The following is a 14,886-nucleotide window of genomic DNA, read 5'->3' as shown; positions in this document are numbered from 1 at the left end:
CCTGTGCCCCTGATTCCTTTAATGTTATGCAGGAACTTCCCATATATTGGAGACCCATTTGTTTTCTCCTGGCTGCGTCATTCACTCTCAGGAGGGTCAGAGAGGTGAACAACAGGCCTGGCACCCTGGTGATTCTCACTTGAATCTCACCACCTGCTCTGGGAAGAGAACAGAACTCCAGGCAGCACTGTCCCATCTGCAGTCCAGATCAGCAGACTCTGCCTCTGGATCTTCGTGAAACTGGTCTTTAGTCATTGCCTGTGACTCTTTCCCATTATGGATCCAAGATGTGCTTTCCTCCTTTTTGCTGCTGTTGTTGTCGATACCGTGGTCTTGGCCAGGCTGCATTTCTCCGCGATGTCTGAGAAGACGTTCCCTGTGGTAATGCAGCTGATACCAGTATTAATGGCCAAGGTGTCTGTATTGGCACTAGTATTGCAGAAGGAGCAGGGGAGGGTGAGGTCCATGAAAAGCAAGCAACAAGTTGCTGCCGCTGCTGTACTTGGTGAAGAAAGGCAGCATGCGGTGGTGCAAGAGTTGGAAAAGAAGTTTCCAATCACCAGCTTGTTACATACACCATCTTGAGATGATTTCCTCTTTTCACAGCCGTAATGATTATGGGAGTGTTTTGCATATTGATTGTGCTTTGCCACTGTGGAGCTGTAGACTGTGGCTCCTTCTGCAAACCCTGCGGTGCTTTGATTCACAGAGGCCGTCTCTGAGTGCCACCATCTCTTTGAGCGGCAAACTTCCAAGAGATGCAGACTGTCCAACAGAAGAGAAAACCTGATCAGAATTCCCTTGTTCTTTGTACCAGAAAATAATTTTCGCATCACACTCTGTCCATCTGGACATCATTAATATTGTCAGCCACTCCCTTCAGTAGCCTTTAATGTCTAAATAATTACTCCCTGTGGCCATAATCTGACATGATGTCACTCCCCTCCTGATTTGCATTTCATAGATAACAGACATCTTGGGAATTACAGGCGTCTTTGTGAGCTGTCCTGAAAGCCTAATGCTTACTCCCACCATCACCTCAATCACATCATGTCCCCTCCTCTAAATCTGTCACCAAGCTGCACAACCTTCCCCCACTCAATTACCCCTTTCCTTCTGGTGCACCATCCCCGGTTCTGTCTCTACCATGCTCATCATCTTGATTGATAACTGGGAACAAAGTTGACTAATCGGCGCATTGCAATGCTTTGCGTAGTGTGGACTTCCTTGACTGGAATGTCGACGTTTCATTCCTGTATGTGATAACCACGTCCCCGATGTATTAATCACGTTTCCACATTCTAGTCTCACTTCTTTGCAGACACACAGCCACCCACCCTGGGTAAGTGTGATGTCTGGGCCCAGATTGCTTCCTGGGTCTCCTCAGGGTGTCTTCCAGGTCACTGCTCGTACCTTTTCCCTATCACACAGCCGCGGACAAGGTGAAATACTTTCCATGGAATCAGGGTGAGAGCGAGGCCAAGAACAGAAAGTTCCTCTCTTTTGATTTTTTTTCCTGAGTTTTTAAAAAAATACATTGTTATTGATTTCAGAGAGGAAGGGAGAAGGAGAGAGAGATGGAAACATCAATGATGAGAGAGAATCATTGATTGGCTGCCTCCTGCACGCCCCCTACTGGGAATCAAGCCCACAACTGAGGCTTGTGCCCTTGACTGGAATCGAACCCAGGACCCTTCAGTCCACATGCTGATGCTCTATCCACTGAGCAAACCAGCTAAGGGCAATCCTTCTCTTTTGGAACCCTGACTTGCTTTTATGGTTCTGCCTCTTTTCACATGTGCTTTTATTCTTAATTCCCCCTTTTCTTCCCCCATTACCACTCAGTCCCCCCTTTGAAGCTCTCGGCTCCCCACTTCTCAGTTTCTTTTCTTCTCCGTGTCTAGGTCTGGCCTTTGTCCACACAATACAGAGCATCTGGATATATGGTAAAAACATGCTGTCAAATACCCAGATGTTTGGAAACATCTGGGCCTTTTGGCATCCAGCAGCAACAGCAGCTGGATAATGGAATTAATTTTTCACTTTTCAGTCATCACTTGACATCGGATGGACAGAGCTCTACCAGCCACAGTGGAAGCCCAGCCCATTGTCTGCTAGCGATTCTTTCTTCCTCTCACAGGGGGAATTATCTCTGTCAATCATTTTACTAGTATTGTCGGAGAGAAGGGGAAGAAATTTGTTTGTCTCTTCTCAGCCCCACCGCACATCATCACTCCATGCCTCAGTTCTTTTCTTATTGAAAGAGCTAGTGGGAACTGACAATTTCTTTAACCTCCCCTGCCCAGAGGTAAGAGAAAGAATAAGTGTGTGGAACTGCTTTCTCCACACTAGTCTGGAGGACCCGCCAAGGACTGGTTTCTTATCAGAACTGCTCTATCTGGTTTGAGATCTGTTCGCTTCTCATTCTCTCCTGTAGTCTTTGCACCACTCTATTCACAACAAAAGGCACAGTGATGGCAATTTATGATCGCTGTCCCCGTGTTCCACAGAGGGCCTGTCATCTGTTTGTATTTTTTCTCGGGCAGCTTAGAATAACACTGCTGGGCCCCACTGGAACGCTGGGCAGAAGGGCCATCTCCAGGGGCCGCCCCCGACGGCAGAGTGTTCATCGTTATCTCTGATTATATCCGGCAGCTCGAAGTAACTTCCCGTGTTAATGAAGCTGCGGGACATCGCCGGGTGGCCTCAGCCATCAGCCGGCAGCGCTCTCCCCGAAGGACAAATCCAGGCACAAGTGCGGGGGCTACAGTCATGGAGGGGCATCTGTGTCTGCACGCGCAAATTGGTGTGGCTTAATTAAAGTGTGTGTGTGTGTGTGTGTATGCAAACTGTTAGCCCAAAGATGAAGGGAATGGATATGCTGGATGTTTCTGCTTTCGGTAGATTTCACGGAATAGAGACACAGCCCCCAAGTCAGTGCAGTCAGAAAATATATCCATCAATTTAGTGAAAACCAATTCCAGCATGAGTGTTTGCTGGCGCCGCATAGACGCGGCCTAAGTGGCTATGGGTCACGGCGGGTCAGTGAAGAGCCTGAGGTCGCAGGCCACGTGGTGTCCCCACCTCCCCCGCCCCCCGGAGCTGTCACCCCCATCCTCCTCGTTCCTCCTTCTGCATGGAGGCTGCCGGGCTGTTGTCTCACACTGGCAGCCCCCTTCAGATGCTGGCTCTCCCTTCTCCTGGCCCAGTGGCCTCTCCCCTCCCCCCTTCTTCCTCTGTCCCCCTCCCGTCCCCTTCCCTCCCTCCCTCCACCTTCTCCCAGAGGAGGTGACAGACGGGCCTGTAATTTGGTTCCATTCGCTCGACTGGAGCAACACCTGCCCCCCTCCCCTGGGACCGAGGGTCTCATCCCTAACCATACAAGGAGCCAAAGACAAATCCGGGCCCTCATGCAAATAGGATGGCGACAGGGAGCGGGCCAGACCTGCCACACACAGCATGCCTGCCGCTCGCTCCACACAAACCGGGGCAAGCAAATACCTCTTGAAGTCCGAACGCTAAAATCACCGCAACTTTAATTAGGTTTCCAGAGTTTTTTAAAAAAATTAATAATTAGCTATCGTGGTATATCTCCTCCACGCACAGCACGTGGCAATAGAAGTGTCTGGCGTTAAGCAATATCCATAGAAGGTTCAGAAACAGCAATGTGTAAGGACCAGGGGACATGAGCTGTGCAGGTGTGTGTGACAGGTGTAGGCGTGGCATCTGTCCCACGACGTCACAATGGGCACGGGCCTCCAGGATGGGCGCATTTTCTCTGTGTAAGGCGTTCACACCCACAACCCACACACAGTCTCTCTCATAAGCGGACTTGTTTCTTTTCACATTTATTTAGACTCGCACAGGGACTAACCACTTAATTTTCAGAGCAATCCCCAAAGTCTATGTGTGGTCAGGGCCATCCTGCCAGGGGGACCCATTCTGGAGCAGTGGGTCCTGACGTCAGCATAGAACCTTCTAAAGCCAGAGGCAGGCCCGCACCCCACATTCACGCCTCAGTCACCGGTGCTGCTCTGGCGTGTTACTTAACTTCTCTGTGTCCTGTGTCTTTGTAACTTAGAGCTTTTACCTCATTGGGTTGGGGGAGGGTTAAGTGAGTTAATAATGGGCAGTGCCCGCGATGGGTGAGTGCTCCGTCTGGGCAGTTGTTTTGCTGATATTGTCACTAGTCACCAGGCTACAATGCAGGGCCGACAGCGTGGGGTCCATGTGTGGATTGGTGTCACGGGCTGACAGGGTGTGAGACTGGACGAGCCACATAACCACTCAGAGTGCAAGCTTGTACCCCATCCTGGGGGCCTGAGGGGCTCGCAGAGGTAGCAAAGTGACAGATATGTGACTGAAAAGACCGAATCCACCTCTTTTTTTTTTTAAATCTTTGAAATCTGCAGGCGTTGGGCTTGGGCAGTGTGTCCACTCTATCATGTTCTGCCAGCTCTTCGCCCTTCTCCTTTACCCTGGTCAGCAGTCAGCCACCACTAGCTACCCTGGGACACACACAGCAGCTTTGGACTGCGGACTGGCCTTTTGTACTGAAATGGCCAGTTCTCGGGCATGTCCAGCCATGACAGCGCAGAGGGAGGGTGGTGACAGGGACATTCACATCCAACATGTATGTAAGAGAAAGTGCCAGCCTTAAGGACAGTGGGGAAGGGGAGGGTGAATTCTTAAAATAGAAGGAAGACAAGCAGAGGTGATCACCCAGCAGGAGGAAAAGGTCTCCGAAGCTGGGGGGGAGGGGGAGAGCTGGTTAGGCCAGCTGTGAAATTCCCTCCAAACGTAGGTGCTCACTGGTGATGCTCGGGAAATGCTGTAACTGTCTCACTGTTATGATGGTGCTTCGGTTATCTTACAGAAGGAGAAAGGGTCCTTTATCTTGTAGAGACTTCCTCAAATGTTCATGGATGAAATGATGCTATGTTTGGGATTTGCTTCAAATAGCCCAGAGGGGTGGTGGGAAAGCAAGGAGAGTATAAATGAAATGTCGGGCTATTAGAACCTGGTGTACACGTCCCTTAGCTTTTGTGGATGTTCCTAAAGTTTCCATAACGGTATTTTTTTTAAGTAGCTGTTCAGCCCTATCCAGATGGCTCAGTTGGTTGGAGCACTGTCATGTACGTCAAAAGGTTGTGGGTTCGATTCCTGGTCAGGGCACGTATGGGAGGCAATCCATGCTGATAGATTTTCCCTCACCAGGCCCAATGATGGACTCACACCTGAACAAAGGCAGCCGAACCCCCAGCCCCCCACTCTGGTGGCAGAGTCCGCCTCCAGCACAGCTCCCCTGCCCCTACTCAGGACCAGTCCAGCCCTCACTACCGTCAGTGCACCAGGTGCCCGCCATGCATCAGCTCTGAGGGGTGTTCCTTTCACCTCCTGACCCCACTATCCTCTCCCTCCTTGTCACCCATCCTGGTCCCAGGGGATCCCTAGGGCGGACCTCCCCTCCGCCCACATTCACTAATCTAGTCCTCTTCCCCGTAATTCAAGAAACTCCAGAAATCTCCCCTTTTCCTGATATTTTTTTATGGAATGATCAGCAAAGACATGTGCAATTTCCTCCTGACCTGGTAATATGTAGTAAAGTTGAATGGAAAGTTCCAACAATTTCTCCCTTCGCTATCTCAAAAATCACTTAGCTGTTTAACTTTGGAAAAGGTTGCCTGACACAGGGCCGATATAGTTAGGTGCTACTTGAGCTCTTAACCTGCACCAGACGTGCTCCAAGCGCTTCATGTGAATCAATTCATCTTCCTAACAACGCTACAGGCTAGGTACTATTATCCCCCCGTTCTACAGGTAACACAACTGAGGCACAGAATGAAATGATTTGTTCAAGGCCACAGCTGGTTAGCAGGAGACCCGGGGTTGGAGCACAGGCATGCTTTGTCGTCCGTGCTCCTGACCACCCTGCAATGGTGCCTGTCCCCGGCCTCATTGCTCTGGGAAAACCAAGGTGAAGAGAGAGCAGGTATAGGCCAGGCCTCCCACGTGGAGTGGAGAGGGGCTTTCTGACTTTATATGTTGTTTATGGTTTATTCCACAGATACTATTTACTTACCTATAATGTGTTCTGTCTTGTAGGACAAAGACTATTTATTGACTTTCTCTAGAGCTAATAATGTGTCATATGCCGACGAATACCATTGGTGGAGACCGCGAATCATTAATATGTCAATGAATTATCGCTGCATTATTATTTGTGGCTCCTCCTATGCACACTATAAATTCGAAGGTAATAATAATAATAGCTCACATTTATTGAGCACTTGTTACAGTCTTTCTGTTCTGACCAGCACTCTACATCAGCGGTCACCAACCTTTCGGACCTCACGAGCCACCAGGGGTCCACGGGCCACCGGTTGGCGACCGCTGCTCTGCATTATCCCCTGGCTACCTCACCGCAGGCACAGGAGATAGGTACCTATATGGGCCCCTCCCACTCATTTGAAAACTGGAGGCTGAAGTAACTTGTTCAGCATCACATGTTTACAATAGGTTGGAGCCACGGTGTGAAGCTGGCCGACTCCTGGGCCTCAAACACAGGGATGGGAGAAGCGGATCAATTCTGGCCTCATGATGTTTGTATGGGACTTGGAGCAGAGCAGCTAACACCGCCCAAAGAAACTGAGGGAAACTTCGTAAAGCAATGACATTTGAGTTGGGTGACAGTGGAATAATTGAAACTTTCAGGGCAGAAAGTCAGGCTGGAGGACAGCACAGTAGGCAGAGGGACAGCAAGTGCGAAGGCCCAGGTTATCAAGGAGCAGGCACCCCCCGGCCGGGTGGCTCAGTTGGTTGCAGTGTCTTCCCAGACACTGAACGTTTGCGGGTTTGATTCCCAGTTAGGGCACATACCGAGGTGGTGTGTCCCATCCCTGGTCGTGGCATGTATGGGAGGCAACCGATAAATGTTTTCTCTCTCACCCTTCCTCTCTCTATAAAATCAATAAACATATCCTCAGGTGAGGATTTTAAAAGATAGTAAAGGAGCAGGCATCTGCAGGGAAGTGGGGAAATCGGGATTTGGCAGGAACTCAGGGAGAGAGGCTGAAATGATGCTGGAGGGTGTCTAGAACAAGATTCTGAAAGATTTCTGTGCCCAGAGAAAGAACTGGAGTGTGTGTGTTTTATAGACAATGAGGAATCGAGAATGTTTTCAGGCAGGGGTGACATGCTAACTTTCAAAGATGGTTCTTGGGGCAGTGTGAGGACCGACCTCCATGTGCCAAGGGATGCGGGGGGACCGTGGAGCCAGACCCACCCGTGTGCTGGTGAACAGTCATGCTGTGGACAGTGGCGGGCTAGTCCCATGTCCCTCAGGAGGGACTGCAGTGTCTTCTGTGCACTTGACCTGGCGAGCAGAGCATAGGCTCAGTCCCCTCCTGCATGTGTCCCCAGTCGGGTGCCGGCGCTGAAGCTTCCGTAGGCACCTGGGTGGAGAGATGGGGTGCAGGGACCAAAGGTAGGGTTGTGCATGGCACAGCTGCCTCTGGAGCAAATGAAAACGGTAGAGTGTAAGGAGAGGCACTTTGATAAACCCACAAACGTGGCTTCATGACCCTGGGCAAGTTAAAACTCTCTCTGAGCCTAAGTTCCCTGTATGTTAAATGGAAAGAAAAGTACCTACCTCATTGGGTTGTATGAACTCAATGAGATAATTCATGGAAAGCATGTCTCAGTAAGCATGTAGCACACACTCATACATGTTAGCTCTCAATATTCCCACTACTACCAATAATGAAGGAGATAGCCCTTCTGGGAAAGGGTATTAGCTGTGTATGCACTCAAGTCGATGTCCCCTCCTCCTTGGCTCCTGCCTACCCAAACCTCAGTGGGTGGAAATCCAGGTCCAGAGGTGAATAGCAGGGGTGGGGACTGCATAAGTCTCAGCATCACAGAGGTCACCTCTGTCCTTACCAGAGCAGAGCAGTCTGGGGACACCTGTTCATGGGCAGGGCCACTGGAGGAAGCCCCACGCACAGCGTTCACGTGGGGAGCAGGTGTTTCCCGCCCAGCCCTCCACCTCGCTACAGCCTCATTTCTTCCAGACCCACTTGCCCTGTCTTCAGCCTGCTCTTCCTTCCCGGACCCATCCTGCCACCCTCACTCTCAGCTGCTGCCCCTCCCCTTGCTAAGGACTTTTGCCCCTTTTCTCTGGATGTTTCCAGCAGTGGCAGAAATCAGGTGGACCTCTGGGCATGGAGGTTTCCAGCACAGGTGGCCTTGTCAGCTGGGCCAGGTGGGGCTAGAGTTTTCTGGGGAGCAGTAATGCCCTGGCCATCTGAGCAGCTGGGGCAGAGAGGAGAAGGTGAGAGCAGCAGCAGAAGGAACCGAGTCCCCAGGTCTGCCTAGGGAGAGAGCAAGCTGGGGGGAGGGACCATGGTGTTGCCAGTGGGGGATGGAGAGTGATTGGCACAGGGTGTTTTGGTGGCATGAGCACAGCACAGGTTAACAGGTGGCAGCGACTGTGGAGGCTGCTGGGTAGGCAGATCGATCCAAAACAAACCGCCACCAGCACTCCAGCTCTCATCTTCACAGCGTTCAGTAAAACCTGAAATTAAGTTTATCTCTTTGTTGTCCATGTACTGCTCCTCTCCAGTAGGTTTGGTCTCATCTGGGGCTCTATTTTTAGCATCTCAAACAATGCCCAGCACACAGTAGGTCCTCAATAAATACTTGATGAATGGAAGACTGAAAGATCACCATCATCATTGTTCAGAGAAGCATCATTACTCCCTTACTGTGGCTGAGTAGCCACGGATTAGTCAGTCACTCTCTGGTCTACCAGTGACACAGTGCTGCCTGTCTCTTCGGAGGGTGCTCAACAGCCTTGGGTCTGAAATGACCCTGCAAAGATCCCTTCCTGGGACACCGGGCTGTGTAGCTGGGAGCGGTTTTGATCTTTGTCTATGTCTATGCCCTAAGTCCAACTCCAAGGGCGAGGCCCTTCGTCTAGGGCGGTGAGTGAATAGGAGCCTCCTGGAGTCAGTGGCAGAACTGTGTCGGTCGGTTGGAAGTTAGGCTCATAAACCAGGAAAAGGAGGCCCTCATTTCCTTGGTGTTGGAGCGAGGCCGTGTTTCCCGTCTTGTAATAGAGAAGTGCTATGAAGACTGGGCGTAGCATCTCTCCCAGGCCTAGAGGGGCAAGACCGGCAAGCCCTCGGCCTCCAGGTAGCAGGTGTCTGCAGGCTGACGTAACCAGCCGCAGCTGCTGTGACCAGGGCTCTGTCCAGACACAAGGCCAAAGAAGGCACCATTCTGTTTCGTGTCCCTTGTGCATCCCTACTGAGCACCTCCACATGAGGAGTGGGAAGCCACACTTACTAGGTCTCTGTGAACCTAACTACAAGATACCTGGGTGGACGTGGAAAACGCTCACAATCCCAATCCCACGTGCTACAGGCACAAAACCAAGCATCCACCCAATTGCATTTTTCACTCCGCAACCAGGTTGGGTGTGATATAGTCCATATTTCATAAAATTCTCCGTATGTGTGCATGTAGTTTTTAAGTTATGCTTGTCTCCTGCTGGTAGACAGAGTATTTCACATTGTTAGACTTAGCTTTTGTAGATGACATTCTTCATATCTCAAGGTTGGCCCAGGGCTAAATTTTTTTCTCTTGTTTGCAGGTGTCATGTCCTGGTTAGACGTTTGACACCTTGTTCTTAATAAGTGCCATGAGGCTGGGAGTCATCGTATCAGGGCCTTCTTCCCACATAGCCATGTGACGGCGCAGGGACCGAAACTCCCTGGGCCTCAGGTTCCCGGCTCTAATTTGAAGAGGTTGGGTTAGTTACTAAGTTTCCTTTCAAAGCAGAAGAATCTCTGATTCAAGTAATATTTTCACGTGAACCCTGTAATCTCCCCTCATGGAGGGAAACATGATCTGTGCCACCATCCTAGCTAGAGACTGATGAGTGCTCAAGTTCAGGAAGAGCATCACATATCCCATGATAAATATGTTAAGGCTCTGTTATGTTTTCTTTCATAGTTCCTTCCTGAGGAATTGAGTCTGTTACGCTAGTTCATGCTCAGCCAGCATGCTCATTTTTTTTTTGACAGGATGCTTAAAATAAAGGAGAGAGCTTTACTTGATACCTTTATTTATATGCAAAACAGCGCACCATTCATGAGATATGAAAAACTCGTCAGATAGAAACCAGATTATATCTATTTTCACTACAAAATATTGCATTATATAAAGCAACAGAGACACAAAAAAACCCTGAAAAAGACTAAAATCTTTGGATAGCAGGTGTGGTTCCCCCCCATCTCTAAAATACACTCCTCGTTTTAAGAGTTTCACAGCTGAGAACATGAAACATTTTCAGGTTATAGACTTTTCTTTTTGGTTGTCACAGAGGAAAGTAGTTTCTGAATTCTTTTTTTTTTTTTTTTTAGGAAAATAACTTAATTTCCTAAAATCATCCCAGGCACAAACATCACACACACACACATACACACAAAGAAGCTACTTGCCTTATAAACAGTTTGTAAAGTACTTTTCAGACATAACTACAGATAAGAATAACAACACTTACTTTTTTAAAAAACTATAATAGTGAAGTGTTAGTGTTGCTGATCTCACCACAAACAAACATCTTAATATATAAAATATGTTTAGAAACAGGGAGAAGTGGGAACTTTGTTATGCAAGTGCAATATAATTAGAGCCAAAAGAAAGACCACAGTATAATCTCAACAAACACGTAAAAAGTATTATTCCACAGGAAAAAGTGTAAACACTTGACTATAAATTAATTGGCACAGAGTATCCAAAGTAAAATTATCACCACTCTGAAAAATAAATGTCTTGGAAAAAATACTCTACTCCTTCTAACATAAATAAAAATAGGTTGTCTTTTTCTAACTACACCTATGGGTCCACGCGTTTAAGGTCACGAATAGATGTTTTTGGATATATAAAGGGGCACTTTGCCTGAAAACACAGTCAGATATTAAGTTTTCCATTTAAATATGGATTTTCCTGTCTACACTAGAGTCATACGGCAGGGTTCAGTTCCCACCGAGCTCAGATCGTCCCACACCGCCTGTTTGTTCTCATCAGACCTTTTTGAGCTTACCAAGTGTGCATTTGGACTCTAATCTTTCTTTTCGAATCTGAATAGAAAGTTTCCTGTTCCACCTTCAGTGCCTAAAATCTCTACCCTGGAGGACATTCCCTCCTTCCCCTCCGGATGTTTGGTGATTTGTCAATTAGAAAAATCCAGGTCGCCTAAAGTTATGAGCCTATACTCAGAGCTTCTGCCCTCATTTTTTCAAAACTTGAAGATTCATGGGAGATAAACTAAGGAGAACTCCAAGTCTCCAATGAGCTAAATGAAACACCCTTAAAGGGATTCGAACTCAGGGAGGGGAGGCCTGGGGGTGGCCAATCTCCAGTGCCTCCCGGAGGTCCGCAGGCCTGGGAAATCCCCCCCTGCAAGCCCCACAGCTTGCCAGACAACCCCACCTTCCAGAGTGGGAAACCTTCCCTTGTCTCCCTGCTGATCCGAGAGAACGCAACACGTTGATAACTTCTTCCACGGTCCGAGTCTCCCGGGTCGGTCTCGGTCCCCCGACATCCAGACCCGCAGCCTCTGGCAGCGCGCCCGCCCCTACACGTCCAGGACGTGGTTGAGATAAGAGATGTAGCAGATGGCCAGGCGCAGGATCTCGATCTTGGAGAGCTTCTTGTCCGGGGGCAGCGTGGGCAGCAGTTTGCGGAGCTCGGCAAAGGCCAAGTTGAAGGCCTCCACGCGGATGCGCTCGCGGGTGGCGTGAGCCGACCTGTACTTGGCCGTGGCACGCCGGCGGCGGCGCTTCTCCTCGCGGCTCAGCTGCTGCGGGTGCGGGTAGAGCGCGGCCCGGCCGCCGCCCTTGCCGTCGCCCTCGGCCTCCTCCACCGGCTCCAGGTCCGACACGTTGCCTAGTACCTTGGCGTCCGCGCCGCTCAAGGACTCCGGATCCGAGTGCGCCGAGCTAGGGTGGTCCGAGTCGGCGGCTTGGTCTGGACTCAGCATCATTTTGGAGGCTGAGGGGGAGTCAGAAAATCAATCAATAAAAGGAATCAGGGCCTTTGATAGGTGCGGGAGCGGGTGAGGGCCTCCTTCCCACCCCAGGCCCGCGCGCTCCGCAGAGCTGGTCCCGCAGGGAGGGAGCCCTCTCTCCTAGGCAGGGCCGCATCCTGGACCTGATACCTCGGCCTGCAGGCGGCCCGGCCCGGGGACGACCGCAAGCCTGTGACGCCTGGGTTCTGTGCGCCTCGGGCCATAGACCAACTCCATCATTCTGCCTTCCTCACTTCATTTCCTTCGTTGACAAATGACGAAGGATGAACACATCTGGCTTGGGTGAGGGGGCGGGGGAGGGAGGAGAGAAGGGGAAGGAATCCGGCCCGCGGGCCTCGCGCTGTTCTGGGGCACAGAGTGGGGCACCCAGGGCTGGAGAGGGGTTCGGTCCCGCGGGCAGACGGGGAGCAGGCCCAGAGCGCAAAGGCGTCCTGGTCCCCCCAGTGCTTCTCTGAAATCGTAAATGACCAAACAAACGTGGAGGCTCCTTTCAGCACAACAGAGACGCTCGTGCCCTCGCAGGCTCCCGAAGCACCATCTGTCACGCAGACAGCCACACACATCAGGGACCCAGGGACGCGGTGACTGGCGATAAGACAATGCGCCCGGCAACCTGCCCACCACTCCCGGGAAAACGCCGGCGGCCGGGGCGCTGCCGGAGAGGCTGGGGAGGAAGGGAAAGGCAGGGCGCGGGGCCGGAGGAGGTGGGCAGGCCTGGCCTGAGCTGCACTTCTGCCCGCAAAGTTTGGGTGCCGGGAGCCAAAGGCCAGAGCCCGTCGCCCTCCCGGACGGCTTGGCCAAGGCCCAGCAGGTCTGTCCCCAGCTTTCCTCTAACGCTGGCTTCCTGGAAAGGTCCCCTTGTCCAGCTCCTCCGGCGTCTAGAGTTCGCCTACTGCGCGCTTTGGGAAGGGAGCGACCCAGGATCGCTGGGCTCCGGGGCAATTCGGCGTCTAGAAAGGGGCCGGCACCTGCAGGTACGGAGCGCAACTACTGCGGGCGCCCCGGGAGCGAGGACCAGGCTGGGAGCCTGGGGCCCTGCGTGTGCAGCCGGAGCGACCTGGCTGGGGAGAAACCCGCATGGGCGCCGGGGTTTGCTTCCAGAGACAAAAGCGGGGATGCGCGATCTGCTCCTAGCACCGCACTGGCTTAGGAGCGAATTTGACTTCAAGACGGCTCTCATTTCCCTGCGAGAAAAACAAGTCCTCTAAGGCAAAATAAAAACAAACCTCCAAGTGAACTGCCTGTGATTCCCTGCGGGCTTTTAACGGATACATTTATAAGTAGAGCAACTTGCACCTACACTCCGCTTGAAAGGGTATAAATAAATAAGCCAGAAAATCAGAACAAGCCACTACAGTTGTAGCTCAGGCAAAAGTTCCTGGATTGCCCTCAAAGCATGATATTCTCCTCCAGATATCTTTTTAAAAATATTCATAAATAACACGTCGTGTGTGTATTTTATTTAACATTTGCCTGAAATGCATCTGTCAATGCAATATGAACAAACTAACTTAGTTCCACGCTGGAAAAAAATTATTTAAAGGAGCCTTACCTTGTAAAAGCCTTTTTGATAATCTTTTCTCCAATCTTTTAGAGTTAAAATTCCAGGGAATTCAGGGGAGGGACTCCGAAATATATTAAAAGCAGAAAATATTTATTACATTCAAATATGAAAAAGCAGCTGTCATCTTGCCGGTGTCCACACTGAGGGACGATAATATCTCAGGATGTGGACGGTATCAGTGATTGTTTACTTAGCTGATAGATCAAAACGCTTTGCCTTTTAATTGTTCACAAACATTTCGGGAAATCTGTTGTTGATTTTTCTTCCCCCAAAAAACCACACGAGGTGTTGAAAAGTCTCCTGCCTTTTCTCCTCTTCTAGGTCTCTATAAATAACAAAAGAGATGCAGAGATAAACACGGTCACATCAAAGGGCTGATTCCTCCACTTTCTAATAGCAGGAGAATCAATAAGAAAGATGGTTAAGATAAGATACGGCTCCTGTAGGATTCCTTTTCCTCCCCTTAACAGAGCTGAGCAGAAACTGGGAAGTACAAGGCAGAGATGCGATCTGGCTCAGAAGTGATTTTTTTTTTTTTTTTTGAGATAAGGCTTTGTTCAGCTGATGTCTCCCCAGTTCCCAGGAATACAATACTATAACTCGGGGCTAAGCGTGTCTCTTCCTCTTCCCGCATTTACTTGTATGTTGTATAAACAGACACCTATTTCCAGTTTCAAAGTCTTTCAAGGCTTGGTTACATCTCCCACCCCCAGCCCCCTCCTTTCTTTACCTTGTAGCAAAATAGACATAGTCAGTGGCTTGGAGATGCTCGGAGAAAGGGTGGTGGAAAGTGAACGTCTCCAGGAGGAACAGTGGCAGGGAAGCCGAGAAAGACGGGAGAGGGTGTCAGAGCCCAGCCAAGAGGCAGAGATGCGCGCGTGGCTTCTTAGCTCTCCTGGTACCAATTGATTCAGCCTGGAGATGGTGGAAGAGATAAAGGCTTAAGAAGGGGGATGGAATTTTTTCCCCCTAAATTGATATTTAATGGGAAATCCTATTGGACAGAAACCTGGACATGAGTCACTTAATTGGACTTGACATCTGTCACAGTGTTGGAGTTTTCACAGCCCAAATATTTTAGCAGATCGGATTCCCACTGAATCTGTGCCATAAAATATAACCGTTGAAAGCAGTCCATGATAGAAACTTTAGCCTCTAAGCAGAATATGTAGCCATAATCAGACGGTTTCTCTTTTTCTGACTATTGATGCACGTAAACAACATA

At 50.0% G+C, this 14,886-nt stretch overlaps 1 protein-coding gene across 2 annotated transcripts; it reads right to left on the bottom strand.

Moving 5' to 3' along the window:
* Positions 1–10,120: 10,120 nt before the first annotated feature.
* On the bottom strand, positions 10,121–14,584 carry NHLH2 (nescient helix-loop-helix 2). Of its 2 annotated transcripts, XM_080648476.1 has the most exons (3): positions 14,392–14,584; positions 13,650–13,986; positions 10,121–12,060 (listed from the first exon to the last, which is right to left on the bottom strand). In XM_080648476.1, the coding sequence occupies exon 3, from the start codon at positions 12,050–12,052 to the stop codon at positions 11,645–11,647; it is 408 nt and encodes a 135-aa protein (XP_080504602.1). In that variant the 5' UTR covers positions 12,053–12,060; positions 13,650–13,986; positions 14,392–14,584; the 3' UTR covers positions 10,121–11,644. The 2 variants fall into 2 exon arrangements, with proteins under 2 accessions (XP_080504602.1, XP_080504603.1); XM_080648477.1 differs by lacking the exons at positions 13,650–13,986; positions 14,392–14,584 and adding an exon at positions 12,227–12,357.
* Positions 14,585–14,886: the final 302 nt, after the last annotated feature.

Source organism: Plecotus auritus (assembly GCF_963455305.1).
Source record: "Plecotus auritus genome assembly, chromosome: 12".
NCBI lineage: Eukaryota > Metazoa > Chordata > Mammalia > Chiroptera > Vespertilionidae > Plecotus > Plecotus auritus.
This window is presented reverse-complemented; position numbering and strand designations above follow the sequence as displayed.